This window comes from Oncorhynchus gorbuscha, linkage group LG12, assembly GCF_021184085.1.
Source record: "Oncorhynchus gorbuscha isolate QuinsamMale2020 ecotype Even-year linkage group LG12, OgorEven_v1.0, whole genome shotgun sequence".
NCBI lineage: Eukaryota > Metazoa > Chordata > Actinopteri > Salmoniformes > Salmonidae > Oncorhynchus > Oncorhynchus gorbuscha.
Genome location: NC_060184.1, coordinates 63,474,238 through 63,490,740, shown reverse-complemented (window position 1 = coordinate 63,490,740; position 16,503 = coordinate 63,474,238). Strand labels below are relative to the sequence as shown.

General features: G+C 43.5%; 1 protein-coding gene across 4 annotated transcripts in view; it reads right to left on the bottom strand.

The window, feature by feature from the left end:
* The window catches only part of sema5a (sema domain, seven thrombospondin repeats (type 1 and type 1-like), transmembrane domain (TM) and short cytoplasmic domain, (semaphorin) 5A), a 210,875-nt gene that overhangs the window by 114,283 nt on the left and 80,089 nt on the right, over positions 1-16,503 (bottom strand). For all 4 annotated transcript variants that reach the window (XM_046292575.1, XM_046292573.1, XM_046292571.1 and 1 more), the window contains one exon: positions 7,085-7,147. In XM_046292575.1, coding sequence (XP_046148531.1) covers positions 7,085-7,147 — 63 coding nt within the window. The remainder of the gene's footprint in view (positions 1-7,084; positions 7,148-16,503) is intronic.

Below are 16,503 nucleotides of genomic sequence, written 5' to 3'. Positions count from 1 at the left end.
CTTTTTTTCCCTCTCTTTCTCGCTCTTCTATCTCCCTCTCTCTTTCTCCTTTCTCTCGCTTTCACGCTCGCTCTCTCCTCCACCTCTCTCTCTATCAGTGGTGCCTGATTTAGGAGTGTTACAAGGGACCGCTGAAGGGTTAGTGGGAGCAGTATATGTGTGTCTGTGGGAGGGGTAGAAGTCGGGTATATTTTATTTCCCCCTATCAAGATGGTGGTTAACTCGTAAATCGATTCATTTTCCTGTACTAAGCACATTGTATATGTGTGTGTGTCTCTCGCTGTGTGTTTGTGTGTCTCGCTGTGTGTGTGTGTGTCTGCCTTTTGTAGTGTGGCTGCCTGTGTGTATAACTCAACTCAGCACGGAGGTTGTTCCCCCAGCAAATAAAAAGCTGATTTTAATGTGTGTCTTGTGTCACAGTGTTGGAAACCTCCTGACAAACGTTCAGGCTCCTTATAGTAACACGGAGACTGTTATGCACGGCTCTCGAATGACAAACCAGACAGAGCTGCCGATCGACTCCCGTCAAGTCAATTTAAGTCCCTTTTCTTCTCCTGGTGGAAATAAATCAAAGGCGGTTCAGAGAGGCAGACACCGGCTTTAAAGAGCACAATCACTTGTAAATTCACTCAAGGCGGAGACACCGTATCTGTGAAATAACTTAAGTTACGGTATATTGCTGTGCGGTGGACTAAGTAATAAAAACCCCCAACTCTGCCAAGTAAAAGGGAGAGATGAAGAGAGAGTGAGAGGGCGAGAGAGTTAGAGAGCAAGAGAGACAGAGAGACAGAGTGTGAGAGACAAAGAGAGAGAATGTGAGTGTGAGAGAGTGAAAGACAGAGCGAGAGAGAGAAAGAGAAAGAAAGAGAGGGAAATAAATAAATATGCAGAGAATGATGTCTTCAATGCTGTTCTTTGTGTCATTGTCTCGTGTGCTTCAAATCAAAATTGTCCTGTGCGCTTCCTGCTTATTTTTGCATTGCCTGTCTGCATTATTTGCCAGGGAAGGGAAACATTCTGCGAAATATTACTGTACATTACTGGAGTGTATTTTCAGAAGCAACAACAAGAAAAACTATTCCTTAGGACTAAGGTAACTTAGTCTGTAATTCAGAATGACAATCATACACTGGCCAATCCCTGCACACCTATTATATCTGATTATAGACTTTCACAGGTACATCTCTCTCTCTGTCTGATTATAGACTTTCACAGGTGCATCTCTCTGGCTCTGATTATAAAGACTTTCACAGGTGCATCTCTCTGGCTCTGATTATAAAGACTTTCACAGGTACATCTCTCTGGCTCTGATTATAAAGACTTTCACAGGTGCATCTCTCTGGCTCTGATTATAAAGACTTTCACAGGTACATCTCTCTGTCTGATTATAGACTTTCACAGGTGCATCTCTCTGGCTCTGATTATAAAGACTTTCACAGGTGCATCTCTCTGGCTCTGATTATAAAGACTTTCACAGGTACATCTCTCTGGCTCTGATTATAAAGACTTTCACAGGTACATCTCTCTGGCTCTGATTATAAAGACTTTCACAAGTGCATCTCTCTGGCTCTGATTATAAAGACTTTCACAGGTACATCTCTCTGGCTCTGATTATAAAGACTTTCACAGGTACATCTCTCTGGCTCTGATTATAAAGACTTTCACAGGTACATCTCTCTGGCTCTGATTATAAAGACTTTCCCATGTACATCTTTCTCTCTCGGTCTAAAGAAAAATATCTCTAATCTGAAAAGAGCATAGGCCCATGAGGCGGTGTGTGTGTTATAGGCCTCTAACAACCTTTCACAGAGGGATAAACACACAGTCAAATCTCTCAGACTCCAACCAAACAACTGAAATACCCACGAGGCCCCTGCAGTTCAGCCCACGGTCACATTCAGTCATAAAGCATGTTATTTGGAGGAGGGTATGCAGGAAAAACACACACACACACACACACACACACACACACACACACACACACACACACACACACACACACACACACACACACACACACACACACACACACACACACACACACACACACACACACACACACACACACACACACACACACACACACACACACACACACAGAAGAAAGGAAAACAGTGTCTGTGTATAGTCAGTTTAAATGAAAAGGTGTGTACTAAACCCACTAAATACCACTTCGGACATGAATCACACATTGTTGTCCATGAGGGGTTTTCTCCAGTTTGAGTGAAGTCTAAGTTAAGTCTGAGTTATGAGTGGGTTTGTTTCATGTTGGGATGAGTGTGTTAACGGCCTCACCTCTGATTTGCCCTGACTGAAGCAGGCTCCTTTACTGAACTCCTCATAGTTGTGTGTGTGTGTGCATGCGTGCGCATGTACACACACACACACACACACACACACACACACACACACACACACACACACACACACACACACACACACACACACACACACACACACACACACACACACACACACACACACACACACACACACACACACACACACACACACACACACACACACACACACACACACACACACACACACACAGCGCTCACTGACACAGACATAGTGTATTCTAGGAATTACCGTAATGCTTTTGAATCATCACTTTTAGAGAGCAATGAACTAAAGTGGTACCAAGTGATTAACAAACCTGGGTAATACTTTCTATGAAGTCCACACGGACAATGCATTTATACAGCAGTAGACATTTTTTAAATATTTTTTTTTACCTTTATTTAACTAGGCAAGTCAGTTAAGAACAAATTCTTATTTTCAATGACGGCCTAGGAACAGTGGGTTAACTGCCTGTTCAGGGGCAGAACGACAGATTTGTACCTTGTCAACTCGGGGATTTGAACTTGCAACCTTTCAGTTACTAGTCCAATGCTCTAACCACTAGGCTACCCTGCCGCCACATGCACTCCTAATGCAGTATAAGTATAGTTATAGACATGCATAAAGACTCATAATTCCATATACCAATAGTCATAATGCATTATAAGTTTCATCATAATCACTTAGAATATACTACAACATAGTGCTTCATAATTGCTGATCACTTCATTATTAGTCAATAATGTGCATGACCCTTGAGGAAGAAGTGATCAGCAATTATGAAGCACTATGTTGCAGTATATTCTAAGTGATTATGATGATACATTATGACTTTTGGTATATTACGAGTCTTTATGTGTGTCTAGAACTATACTTATACTGCATTAGGAGTGCATGTCTAATGCTGTATAAACTGTGGGAAATGTTATTAAGAAAAATGTCTGAACCGTGTGAATGTTAATGTCTGAGCCGCGTAAATGTCTGAGCCGCGTAAATGTCTGAGCCGTGTGAATGTTAATGTCTGAGCCGTGTAAATGTCTGAGCCGCGTAAATGTCTGAGTCGCGTGAATGTGAATGTCTGAGCCACGTGAATGTTAATGTCTGAGCCGCGTAAATGTCTGAGTCGCGTGAATGTGAATGTCTGAGCCACGTGAATGTTAATGTCTGAGCCACGTGAATGTTAATGTCTGAGCCGCGTAAATGTCTGAGTCGCGTGAATGTAAATGTCTGAGCCGTGTGAATGTTAATGCTGAGCCGCGTAAATGTCTGAGTCGCGTGAATGTTAATGTCTGAGCCGCGTAAATGTCTGAGTCGCGTGAATGTAAATGTCTGAGCCGTGTGAATGTTAATGCTGAGCCGCGTAAATGTCTGAGTCGCGTGAATGTTAATGTCTGAGCCGCGTGAATGTCTGAGTCGTGTGAATGTCTGAGTCGTGTGAATGTCTGAGTCGTGTGAATGTCTGAGTCGTGTTAATGTCTGAGTCGCGTGAATGTCTGAGTCGCGTGAATGTCTGAGTCGCGTGAATGTGAATGTCTGAGCCACGTGAATGTTAATGTCTGAGCCGCGTAAATGTCTGAGTCGTGTGAATGTCTGAGCCACGTGAATGTTAATGTCTGAGCCACGTAAATGTCTGAGTCGTGTGAATGTCTGAGCCGCTTGAATGTCTGAGCCGTGTGAATGTCTGAGCCGTGTGAATGTCTGAGCCGCGTAAATGTCTGAGCCGCTTGAATGTCTGAGCCACTTGAATGTCTGAGCCGTGTGAATGTCTGAGCCACGTGAATGTTAATGTCTGAGCCGCGTAAATGTCTGAGCCGCTTGAATGTCTGAGCCGCTTGAATGTCTGAGCCGTGTGAATGTCTGAGCCGTGTGAATGTCTGAGCCGCTTGAATGTCTGAGCCACGTGAATGTTAATGTCTGAGCCGCTTGAATGTTAATGTCTGAGCCGTGTGAATGTCTGAGCCGTGTGAATGTCTGAGCCGTGTGAATGTCTGAGCCGTGTGAATGTCTGAGCCACGTGAATGTTAATGTCTGAGCCGCTTGAATGTTAATGTCTGAGCCGTGTGAATGTCTGAGCCGTGTGAATGTTAATGTCTGAGCCGTGTGAATGTCTGAGCCGTGTGAATGTCTGAGCCGTGTGAATGTCTGAGCCGTGTGAATGTCTGAGCTGCTTGAATGTTAATGTCTGAGCCGCGTGAATGTTAATGTCTGAGCCGTGTGAATGTCTGAGCCGTGTGAATGTTAATGTCTGAGCCGTGTGAATGTTAATGTCTGAGCCACGTGAATGTTAATGTCTGAGCCACGTGAATGTTAATGTCTGAGCCGCGTGAATGTCTGAGCCGTGTGAATGTCTGAGCCGCTTGAATGTTAATGTCTGAGCCGTGTGAATGTCTGAGCCGTGTGAATGTTAATGTCTGAGCCGCTTGAATGTTAATGTCTGAGCCGTGTGAATGTCTGAGCCGTGTGAATGTCTGAGCCGTGTGAATGTCTGAGCCGCGTGAATGTCTGAGCCGTGTGAATGTCTGAGCCACGTGAATGTTAATGTCTGAGCCGCTTGAATGTTAATGTCTGAGCCGCTTGAATGTTAATGTCTGAGCCGTGTGAATGTCTGAGCCGTGTGAATGTCTGAGCCGTGTGAATGTCTGAGCCACGTGAATGTCTGAGCCACGTGAATGTCTGAGCCGTGTGAATGTCTGAGCCACGTGAATGTCTGAGCCACGTGAATGTCTGAGCCGTGTGAATGTCTGAGCCGTGTGAATGTCTGAGCCGTGTGAATGTCTGAGCCACGTGAATGTCTGAGCCACGTGAATGTTAATGTCTGAGCCGCTTGAATGTTAATGTCTGAGCCGTGTGAATGTCTGAGCCGTGTGAATGTCTGAGCCACGTGAATGTCTGAGCCGTGTGAATGTCTGAGCCGTGTGAATGTCTGAGCCGTGTGAATGTCTGAGCCACGTGAATGTTAATGTCTGAGCCGCTTGAATGTTAATGTCTGAGCCGTGTGAATGTCTGAGCCGTGTGAATGTCTGAGCCGTGTGAATGTCTGAGCCGTGTGAATGTCTGAGCCATGTGAATGTTAATGTCTGAGCCGTGTGAATGTCTGAGCCACGTGAATGTTAATGTCTGAGCCGTGTGAATGTCTGAGCCACGTGAATGTTAATGTCTGAGCCGCTTGAATGTTAATGTCTGAGCCGTGTGAATGTCTGAGCCGTGTGAATGTCTGAGCCGTGTGAATGTCTGAGCCGTGTGAATGTCTGAGCCACGTGAATGTCTGAGCCACGTGAATGTTAATGTCTGAGCCGCTTGAATGTTAATGTCTGAGCCGTGTGAATGTTAATGTCTGAGCCGTGTGAATGTTAATGTCTGAGCCGTGTGAATGTTAATGTCTGAGCCGTGTGAATGTCTGAGCCGTGTTAATGTCTGAGCCGTGTGAATGTCTGAGCCGTGTGAATGTCTGAGCCGTGTGAATGTCTGAGCCACGTGAATGTTAATGTCTGAGCCGTGTGAATGTCTGAGCCACGTGAATGTTAATGTCTGAGCCGCTTGAATGTTAATGTCTGAGCCGTGTGAATGTCTGAGCCGTGTGAATGTCTGAGCCGTGTGAATGTCTGAGCCGTGTGAATGTCTGAGCCACGTGAATGTCTGAGCCACGTGAATGTTAATGTCTGAGCCGCTTGAATGTTAATGTCTGAGCCGTGTGAATGTCTGAGCCGTGTGAATGTCTGAGCCGTGTGAATGTCTGAGCCGTGTGAATGTCTGAGCCGTGTTAATGTCTGAGCCACGTGAATGTCTGAGCCACGTGAATGTTAATGTCTGAGCCACGTGAATGTTAATGTCTGAGCCGCTTGAATGTTAATGTCTGAGCCGTGTGAATGTCTGAGCCGTGTGAATGTCTGAGTCGTGTGAATGTGAATGTCTGAGCCACGTGAATGTTAATGTCTGAGCCGCTTGAATGTTAATGTCTGAGCCGTGTGAATGTCTGAGCCGTGTGAATGTCTGAGCCGTGTGAATGTCTGAGTCGTGTGAATGTCTGAGCCACGTGAATGTTAATGTCTGAGCCACGTGAATGTTAATGTCTGAGCCGTGTGAATGTCTGAGCCGCTTGAATGTTAATGTCTGAGCCGTGTGAATGTCTGAGCCGTGTGAATGTCTGAGCCACGTGAATGTCTGAGCCACGTGAATGTTAATGTCTGAGCCGCGTAAATGTCTGAGTCGTGTGAATGTCTGAGCCGTGTGAATGTCTGAGCCGTGTGAATGTCTGAGCCGCTTGAATGTTAATGTCTGAGCCGTGTGAATGTCTGAGTCGTGTGAATGTCTGAGCCGTGTGAATGTCTGAGCCGCGTAAATGTCTGAGCCGTGTGAATGTCTGAGCCGTGTGAATGTCTGAGCCGCTTGAATGTCTGAGCCGTGTGAATGTCTGAGCCGTGTGAATGTTAGTTAAAAATCTGCATTTTATATTATTGTGGAGTGATATTTAAATACACTGTTCTCACTCACAAACACACACACACACATACACACACACACACACAAACAGAAGAAAGGAAAACAGTGTCTGTGTATAGTCAGTTTAAATGAAAGGTGTGTACTAAACCCACTAAATTCAGACATAAATCCACCTACTTCAGACTTAAATCACACATTGTTGTCCATGAGGGGTTTTCTCCAGTTTGAGTGAAGTCTAAGTTAAGTCTGAGTTATGAGTGGGTTTGTTTCATGTTGGGATGAGTGTGTTTAACGGCCTCACCTCTGACTTCCCCCGACTGAAGCAGGCTCCTTTAGTGAACTCATCACAGTGCCACTCCGCCTCCTGTCAACACAAAAGTAACATTAGAAACACAAGATACTGGTGTTAAACTGCATTAGAAACAGACACTGAAACAGCATGGCACAATGGAAACACATAGGCATTAAACGAACATTAAACATTGGGCAAAAAAATATGAACTGTTCATTAACACCATTGTAAACCAACAAAAGATCAGCTTTTGGAAACACTCAATAAACTGATACTTGAGCAGTAGACAACAGTTTAATAATGAACAATGACAACATTCTACATTAGCCGTTTTCTGTAGGCAGGTATACCACATCACATTGTTTTAAATACGGTGTACACTATTTCCTCCAGTCTTGAGTTGGTTTGACCAGGTGGTATAGTATCGGCCACTACAACCAACCTCTTTCCCTTTCCCATTCATTTATATAGCTGTGGTTCATCGACCCACACAGAGGCTGAATGAATACATCCTACACAGCAGACCGCATCCTATCGGTGTACCAGTGCACGTTAAATACGAACACTGAATTCAATTAACGAGCCCACCCACCAGGGCTCATTCCAGACACGAGGGAGCGAGCACAGAGACGGATGACAATGTGATTTACACCAGGGGAGAAAATGAGGGATACTTAGACATGAGAGAGCGAGCACAGAACTGAATGTCAATGTGATTTACATGGGAGGAAATGTTGAGATGCTTTTCACGTTTTTACTAGCAGAGAGGAATTAGGAGATAAAACCTAAGCCTGTCCTCTAATGATGAGAATTCAATACACTCTGATTCCTCAACTGTAATTTCACTTCTGGTCCTCCAGGGGGTTTTCATTGATAAAGGTTCTGTAGTAATGGAATGAAATGACTGCTGGCGGCAAGCCAGTGAAACGATGGACGGACGGAGGAGGAGAACAGCCATTACCGCCCCTCCAGAGATTAGGGAGTGAATGGAAAGTTTCTGTAATAATTACTGTACTGCTGTAACTTCATGTACCACTCCGGAAGTTTATGAACCACTTGCTAGCTATCAGTCCCATTGTAATTGTATGTTTCACTGTAACTCTAGACCACCTTCCCCAATCATTCATTTAGCCAGGTAAATCATGGAGAGCAGTTTCTATTTGTACAATATGGTAAACTACTTGAGGGAACTTTATACTGTATGGGTACTTTTTTAGGACATAAAATAAATCGTGTTTTCATCTTAAATATACTCTATATTTCAACTTTGTATAAGGACGAAATGAGGGGAAGGTAGCCTAATGAGTTGAAACCACCTTTTACATTAAGAACCTGTTCAACTATACCAAACACATTATTATAATGTTTCCATCTGATTCAGGATGGAAAGTTGTATATCAGCTGTATATCGTGCAGACAGAAAGAGAGGTAAAGTTGAAACCCCTCAGCAGAAACTTTCTTTAATTTCCTCCTCAGACAGGAACAGTGCACTGAAATTCTCCTCCGTGGTTTTTATGAGAAAGCCTTAACTCCGCCGTCCCAATGGCCTAAAAGAAGTAACAGGAAGTAGAGATATTGCACGCACACACACACACAAACACACACACAAACACACGCGCGCACACGCACAGGTAGCCTAGAGGTTAGTGCATTGGGCCATTAACTCTAAGGTTCCTGGTTGAAACCGGGGCCGGCAAGGTGAAAAAAATCTGTTGTGGTCTCAGGGAGAGTTGGGATGTGCAAAAAAAGACACTTGTGTGTAAAAGGACAAAATATAAGCACCCCCCTAATAATAATAATAATTATTATTACCCACACACCTGGCAGGTTCACGTGGGAACAGGAGGCGGGAAAAGGGGGGATGAGAAGGAGAAAGCCCAGCATAAAGTGGAGGGAAGCAGAAGGTGGTGGATTGTGTGTGTGTGCATGTGTGCGTGGCCACCACTCAGCTGTATCTGTCAGGATGCCAGATGACATTCCAGGCCAAAGCTAGCTATTTTAGGGACAGTGCTCCTCTGACACAAACCACACATAAGCACTAGCAGCTCAGCATGCCAACCCAGCTTGCACAGCACTGGCTGTCCCTATGAGTAGGCTATGTGTGTACAGTATGTGCACTAAGAAATTACAGGGAAAATACCAAAAGGTTTGGTCTAACTCAAACACAAACTTTCGCTGGTCCGTCTGTGATATGGTATTAGATAGTAATGATGAAGTAACATAATCAATAATATTACGAAAGAGCTTTGTGGGCACTATCGGATTCAATAAAACAAATCATTACTCATTCAAATTTATTCTAATAATCAAATATAAATATAACAATTCAGAAGAGATTCAAAACTCATACTTATTCCACTTTCAAAAACGGCTACTATAATAAAATATGAAGTGAATATTATCCATCTTTCCTAAAACCAGTAATATATTGCCATCATTTACCACCTCCCACACCCCAGTACCTCAGTGCCAAGACATCAAATGGGCCAGAATACCTAGCCGTGCATCGATGCAAAGTCCAGAACCAAAATCTTAAAACATGAAACACCCATTACAACCCTATTATTTAGCCTCACCGTACTCTGCAGACGAAATAGCTCTCTTAAAGTGAAATTGAATCTCTAGTGTGCTGACATTTATTCTAATTATCAGCTCTCAACTTTAGGTCTCTGATACACAGCCCTTTTTAGTTAGAAAGAAAAGCTGCTTTTACTGGTCTGAAAGCAGCTGTAGGGCATAATCACATGCAGGCATTCAGTGTTTGGGACTTAAAGTGATTTGAATCTGGAGATATGCATGTTCTCTCTGCCCACCCTCTCTCTTCACTACACTGTCCTCAGTACTGTTTGATAACCAAGAGATGAGCCTTTGTGCAGAGACCATGTGTGTGCCTTTACTACTAAGAGGCCCATTGTTACCCTAAGGTGGGTGTTAGGGAGAGACAGAGAGAGCGTGGTCAGAGGACAGACAGAGGGAGAGAGAAACAGAAGGGTAGCAGAAAAAGAGATCGGGTGAGAGAGAGAGAGAGAGAGAGAGAGAGAGAGAGAGAGAGAGAGAGAGAGAGAGAGAGAGAGAGAGAGAGAGAGAGAGAGAGAGAGAGAGAGAGAGAGATTGGGGGGACATAACATAGCATAGGACAGGGACTTAGGCAGAGAGAGAAAAGGGAGAGCAAGGAAGAGGAATGGAAAGACAGAGAGAAAAACACAGAAGTGTTCTTCTCCCCAGACACCCAGACATGATAGCATCTATTTTGCATAAAGAGAGCCACACGTTATGTCTAGAGTAGATACTGTCTTGGGACTCCTTCGTAAGACTAGGACATTATGAGGAGAGACAGAGAGCAGAGACATCTGTATCTGTTCGAAATGTCTTTTGACCGTTTTTTTGTTGTCGCGACATTTAGAATTCTGACTGATGTCTGGCTGATGTAAGCCGATGAAAGGTTCTGACAAGAAATTGGCCCTGAAGTCATATTAAAATATGTGTCTGTTTCACAGCAATCCCAGATAGTTACAGTCATCAGAGCAGAGCTGTCAGTCAACATGCAGGTAGGGTATTTCAAATCTTAATAGGGTATGTTTTAATTGACTGATAAACATGCTAACTCCACAGAGACTGTCGTCTCACCATAATGTATGACATCAAATATGAAGGTGTTCAGTATACACAGGGCAGACAGTCAATTAGTCACTATCAGTGTGAACATTGACCATCATCCAGGGTCAAACCATTAGTTTCCGAACACCATCACCCCTCTCAGCCACTTTAATGGACCAGTCCAAGTTATTATTGAGTGTGCTGTGTATCTCTATTCTGTGCCCCCATTCCACTGACTCAGTCCTCTGTATTATTCCATGCATTTAAATGAAGGAGTTATCCAGACTTGGCCAATTTAAAGAAGCTGTGCTATTGAAGCTAACAGAGGTGTTCCGTTAGTGCTTGCTAAGCAGGGGTAATTGTCTCTCAGACAGAAAGTGTGATGGGAAGAGAGAAGCTGCTGAAATACAACACACTGGGAACTTATTTTGCATCTTGCATTAGATGTCTTCATTATAGCAAAAAATAATGTTTCATGGCATATGTGCTATTTATTTCACATACTGCACTCCACATTGAATGTGAACAATGCTACTCCTACTACAGAACTTGTCCAGCAATAATTGCCTAATGCTTCGATCCACAACACTCTCTGAAAAACTAGACTGCCTCTCTGTGTTCCAGTTTACATTTTCTGTGTCAGAGGAAATAGCCTACTAATGAAGGATTTAATGTCTCTCATAAGGCCATTATATTAACGATAGAACAGAGGGAGAGAGAAGAGAAAGAGAGAGAGAAACAGGACAGGAAGGAAGGAACACTGAGGTCTAGAACCCAGGTGATCATCCATCACCGTGAGCAACACAATGGGATGTGAACACAATGCAGACAGAGAGCAGGTCATTCATCAAGGAAGTGCTACGTCCAACCCACAGCAGCTACTGTACAGGGTGTACAGGGTGTACAAGGTGTACAGGGTGCCAAGGATGACTCTGCTGACTGGGGTTGGCAAGGGGTGAGTGTAGGACAGTGAGGGGGTAGTGGGTAGAAGGGGGTAAGGGGTGGTGTATTGACATAGGGGCTGTTCACACTAGACATGCTAGTCATTGCAGAGTAGGCCTACTTTACCTGCTGCCAGATTCTATACAAACCAGATTCTGAGTGTGTGTTTGTGTTGTAAAAACACTCCATCTGATGGCAATCAGAAACTTCTCAGAAACTTTTCACTTCAAATCATTGTTTTGCTTTGTATTCTGAGAGTGTTTACAACACGAAAACAGTTCATCAGACAAAGTACTATCTCTCGCCTGAGTCGTCTGTACCCTTCCTGTTCATAGCCCCAATTGAAGAGATAATCCATGGGGAATGCAATCAAAGACACACAGAAATTGCAAAAGATTTCTCTCGCTCTCTCTCTCTCTCTCTCTCTCTCTCTCGCTTTCTCGCTTTCTCTCTCTTCATCTCCAATGTTATCCCTTCTTCTCAGAGCAGAGGACTTCACTTCTTCTCTCCCTTGTGCTTTTCTAAAACCTTGACTTTATTGTTCATTACAGTCAGGGAGTAGGAAGAGAGAGGGGGAGAGAAGGATGGAGGGAAGAAGAGCGTTTTGCTGAGGTAACAGAGGCCAGTGAGATTATGATAGCAGGCCTCAGCCAGTATCGATCTCCTGGTGAACTCTATATCTGCAGTACCACAGGACAGACAGAAGGCAGTTAGCTGGCTAGCAGCACATCAACTGCCACTGTTCTCTGAAACTCCAAACAACACAACACTGCCAAGAGTCTCCAGGTTTCATTTGAAGCGATGAGGGTTAGTTTGAGGGAAAATTAGAGAGATTTCAATCAATAATGCCAGAAAGAAATTCTAGAGTGCTGGTTTATTTTTCCTTCATACATTGAAGGATGACCTTGGCTGTTTTGACATGCTCATAAATATATTTCCTCGGTTAATAAAGGATTACGTCTGAGCATTGATTAAACATCAAATGGTAATTCTACCTCGTCTCTTCTTGTAAAAAAAAAAAAGAAATCATGCACGGCATAGCTCTCAGCACTGAGCTTCATCAAGACACACAAGACACGAGAGTGTAGTTTTGTAGGTCATTTCCCACAGCAGACTACTTTAAGTAAAATCAAATAAACCTGTGAGTATTCTGGTAGTGCATTCTTTCTAGGAATGCATTATTTACTCGTTTATTTGTTAGGGACCATGTACAACATGCCATTGCACCAGATTTAGCTAGATAGTACATTTTCATCTGTAGTTCCCGTATTGCGATTTCATAAACAATATTCCCATCACAAATCAATTTGATCCATCTTTAATGCTCTTAATATGAGCTGAGAGGCACCAGCAGGGGAGACTTCCTTCATAATGAAACCTAACACAGAAAGAATATAAGCCATGCCAAGGACGCCAAGGATGCAAATCTCACCGCAATGAAAATAATTGTATCTTTTAAAGAGAGGAGAGGGGAAATTAAAACGAGAGGAGGGGGTAAAGGGTAGTGGAGCTGAGGGACAAAGCAGAAGATGTCACGCCCTGATCTGTTTCACCTGTCTTTGTGATTGTCTCCACCCACCTCCAGGTGTCACCCATTTTCCCCATTTTCCCAGGGTATTTATTCCTGTGTTCTCTGTTTGTCTGTTGCCAGTTCGTCTTGTCTTGTCAACCGGCATGTTTTTCCGTGCTCCTGCTTTTTCCTTGCCTCTGTTTTTCTAGTCCTCCTGGTTTTGACCATTTGCCTGCCCTGACTCTGAGCCCGCCTGCCTGACCAATCAGCCTGCCCTGACTCTGAGCCCGCCTGCCTGACCAATCAGCCTGCCCTGACTCTGAGCCCGCATGCCTGACCAATCAGCCTGCCCTGACTCTGAGCCCGCCTGCCTGACCAATCAGCCTGCCCTGACTCTGAGCCCGCCTGCCTGACCAATCAGCCTGCCCTTACCTTGAGCCTGCCTGCCTCCTTGTACCGTTTGGAACTCTGACCTGACTTTTGCCTATCCTCGACCTGCCTCTTGCCTGCCCCTTGTTGTTTAATAAATATCAGAGACTCGAACCATCTGCATCTGGGTCTCGCCCTGTGTCATTATAGAAGAAGGTAAATGAGGAGAGGAGAAGAAAAGAGAGGAGAGCGGGAAAGAGGAGAAGAGACGTGAAGAGGGGGAGAGTTAGAGGAAAGAGAGAGAAGAGGACAGGGGGAGAGGACAATTACAAGAAGAAAGGCGAGAAGAGAAGAAGAGAAAAATAGAAGATGGTAGCAACCAAAGTAGAACCAAATCTCACAATGGCACTCCGACCACTTCAGCTGAGCCCTGTTTTTTTTTAGATAGGTAGCTCCTTAACTCTCTAGCCTAAAACCCTGTTCCAGTCAGATGCAAAGCAGCCTCTAGACTCAGGGTCAGTTTAAATTGGCAGTTGGCCCTTGGTCCAGATTACCAAGGCTTTCTCTCTTTGGAGATGGGGCCTGCCTGGGGCGAAGGAGGGTTGATAAGGGCTAGAGGAATCTACACTGAGTGAGGGATGAGATAAAGGCTAAGAAGGATGGATGAAGGATGAGAGAAGAAGGGATGGGATGAAGCATCTTTAATAACCAGCCCTGTCCCAGTGAGCACCAACAAAAGAGTGACTCCCCATGGATCTCTGCCTTTCTCTATGGGGGGTATCTCTCTTTTCTTATCTCTCTGTCTCACTCTACCTCACCTTCTTTCTCTCATCTCTGTCTATTATGATCTCCGATCTCTTTTTCCTCTATTCTTCCCTCTCCTCGTCTTCTTCATGTCTTTTGTTCTCTCTCTCCCCAACCCCCCTCCCCCATTCTCTCTATTCTCCCCTGGTCTTTGAGGGTGTAAACAGCCAGTGTCTATCCTCTGTCCAGAGCATCAGTAAACTGCCCGTGTCTAGCCTCTGTCCAGAGCATCAAAGGAGCCTGCTGTTTTCCCCCAGGAAGAGATCCAGATAAACCTCTAACTTGTCAATGTTTGACTGGTTACTCAATGTGCTACACGATTCTTAGCCCCACAGAGGGTAAGTACACACATACAGCCTTCAGCCATGGAAATCAAGGAGAAAGGAGGGAGCATGCTGGGGTAATGGTTACTATGCCATTGTGGGATGAAGGGATGAAGGGAGGGAAAGAGCTACAATTATACTGTACAGTATGTTTACAAATATCACCTTGCACTGCTCAAACGCATGCTATTGCTTTCAACATCAAAACTTGACAAAAAAGACAAGAGATATTAATTTATAGCATAATTTTAATAACACATTTTTAAAAATCAAATAACAATCAATTTGCTTGATTCAATTGATTTGGTTTTGTGCTGCCAGTCTTAACTAAGAAGAGATAAAGAATGAGCATCTGTGCTTCTTCCTCTGGCAGGCAGAACACAAGGTGCAAATAACTTAGCAAACTGCAAAAATACTATCGTCATGCAGCAGAACAGAATGGGTCTGGACCACAGGAACCACGGGAATTTCACACGTGGTTTTAGGAGCTGGGGTAGACATACACATATAGGGAATTAACACTAACTGAAGAGAAGACTACAGTTAGACAGGTGGGGCATTAACTTCTTGGATATAGGGGGCTATATTTAAATTTTGGGATGAAAAACGTTCCCGTTTTAAACAAGATATTTTGTCATGAAAAGATGCTTGACTATGGATATAATTGACAGCTTTTGAAAGAAAACACTGATGAACTGATGTTATAGGCGAAACCCAGATAAAAATCCAATCAGGAAGTGCCGCATTTTTTGAAACCGCCTCATGCCAATGACTCCTTATATGGCTGTGAATGGGCCACGAATGAGCTTAGGCTTTCTGTTGCTTCCCCAAGGTGACAACAGCATTGTGACGTATTTGTAGGCATATCATTGGAAGATTGACCATAAGAGACTACATCTACCAGGTGGTCGCTTGGTGTCCTCCGTTGCAATTATTGCGTAATCTCCAGCTGCAGTATTTTTCCGTTAGCTTCTGATGAGAAACCAACTGTCACGACTGATATATTATCGAATAGATATGTGAAAAACACCTTGAGGATTGATTCTAAACAACGTTTGCCATGTTTCTGTCGATATTATGGAGCTAATTTGGAAAAAAGTTCAGCGTTGTAGTGACTGCATATTCTGGGCTTTTTCTTAGCGAAACGTGATGAACAAAACGGAGCTATTTCGCCAACACAAATAATATTTTTGGAAAAAATGAACATTTGCTATCTAACTGAGAGTCTCGTCATTGAAATCATCCAAAGTTCTTCAAAGGTAAATTATTTTATTTGAATGCTTTTCTTGTTTTTGTGAAAATGTTGCCTGCTGAATGCTAGGCTTAATGCTATGCTAAGCTATCAATACTCTTACACAAATGCTTGTGTAGCTTTGGTTGAAAAGCATATTTTGAAAATCTGAGATGACAGTGTTGTTAACAAAAGGCTAAGCTTGTGTTTCAATATATTTATTTAATTTAATTTGCGATTTTCATGAATAGAAAAAGTTGCGTTATGCTAATGCATTATAGTTGAAGTATTTTTCTGTCGATTTCTCAGCCAAGCAGGTTGAACAAACGTGAAGTTTTTCGCCTACAAAAATAATGAAAAAGGAACATTTTCTATCTAACTGGGAGTCTCCTGAGTGAAAGCATCTGAAGTTCTTCAAACGTAAATGATTTAATTTGGTTGCTTTTCTTATTTTTGTGAAAATGTTGCCTGCTGCCAGCACAGCCTAGCATAGCATTATGCCATGCTAAACTTACACAAATGCTTGACAGTGTTGTTAACAAAAGGCTAAGCTTGTGTTTGAATATATTTATTTCATTTCATTTGCGATTTTCATGAATAGGATACATTGCGTTATGGTAATGCGCTTGAGGCTATGATTACGCTCCCGGAT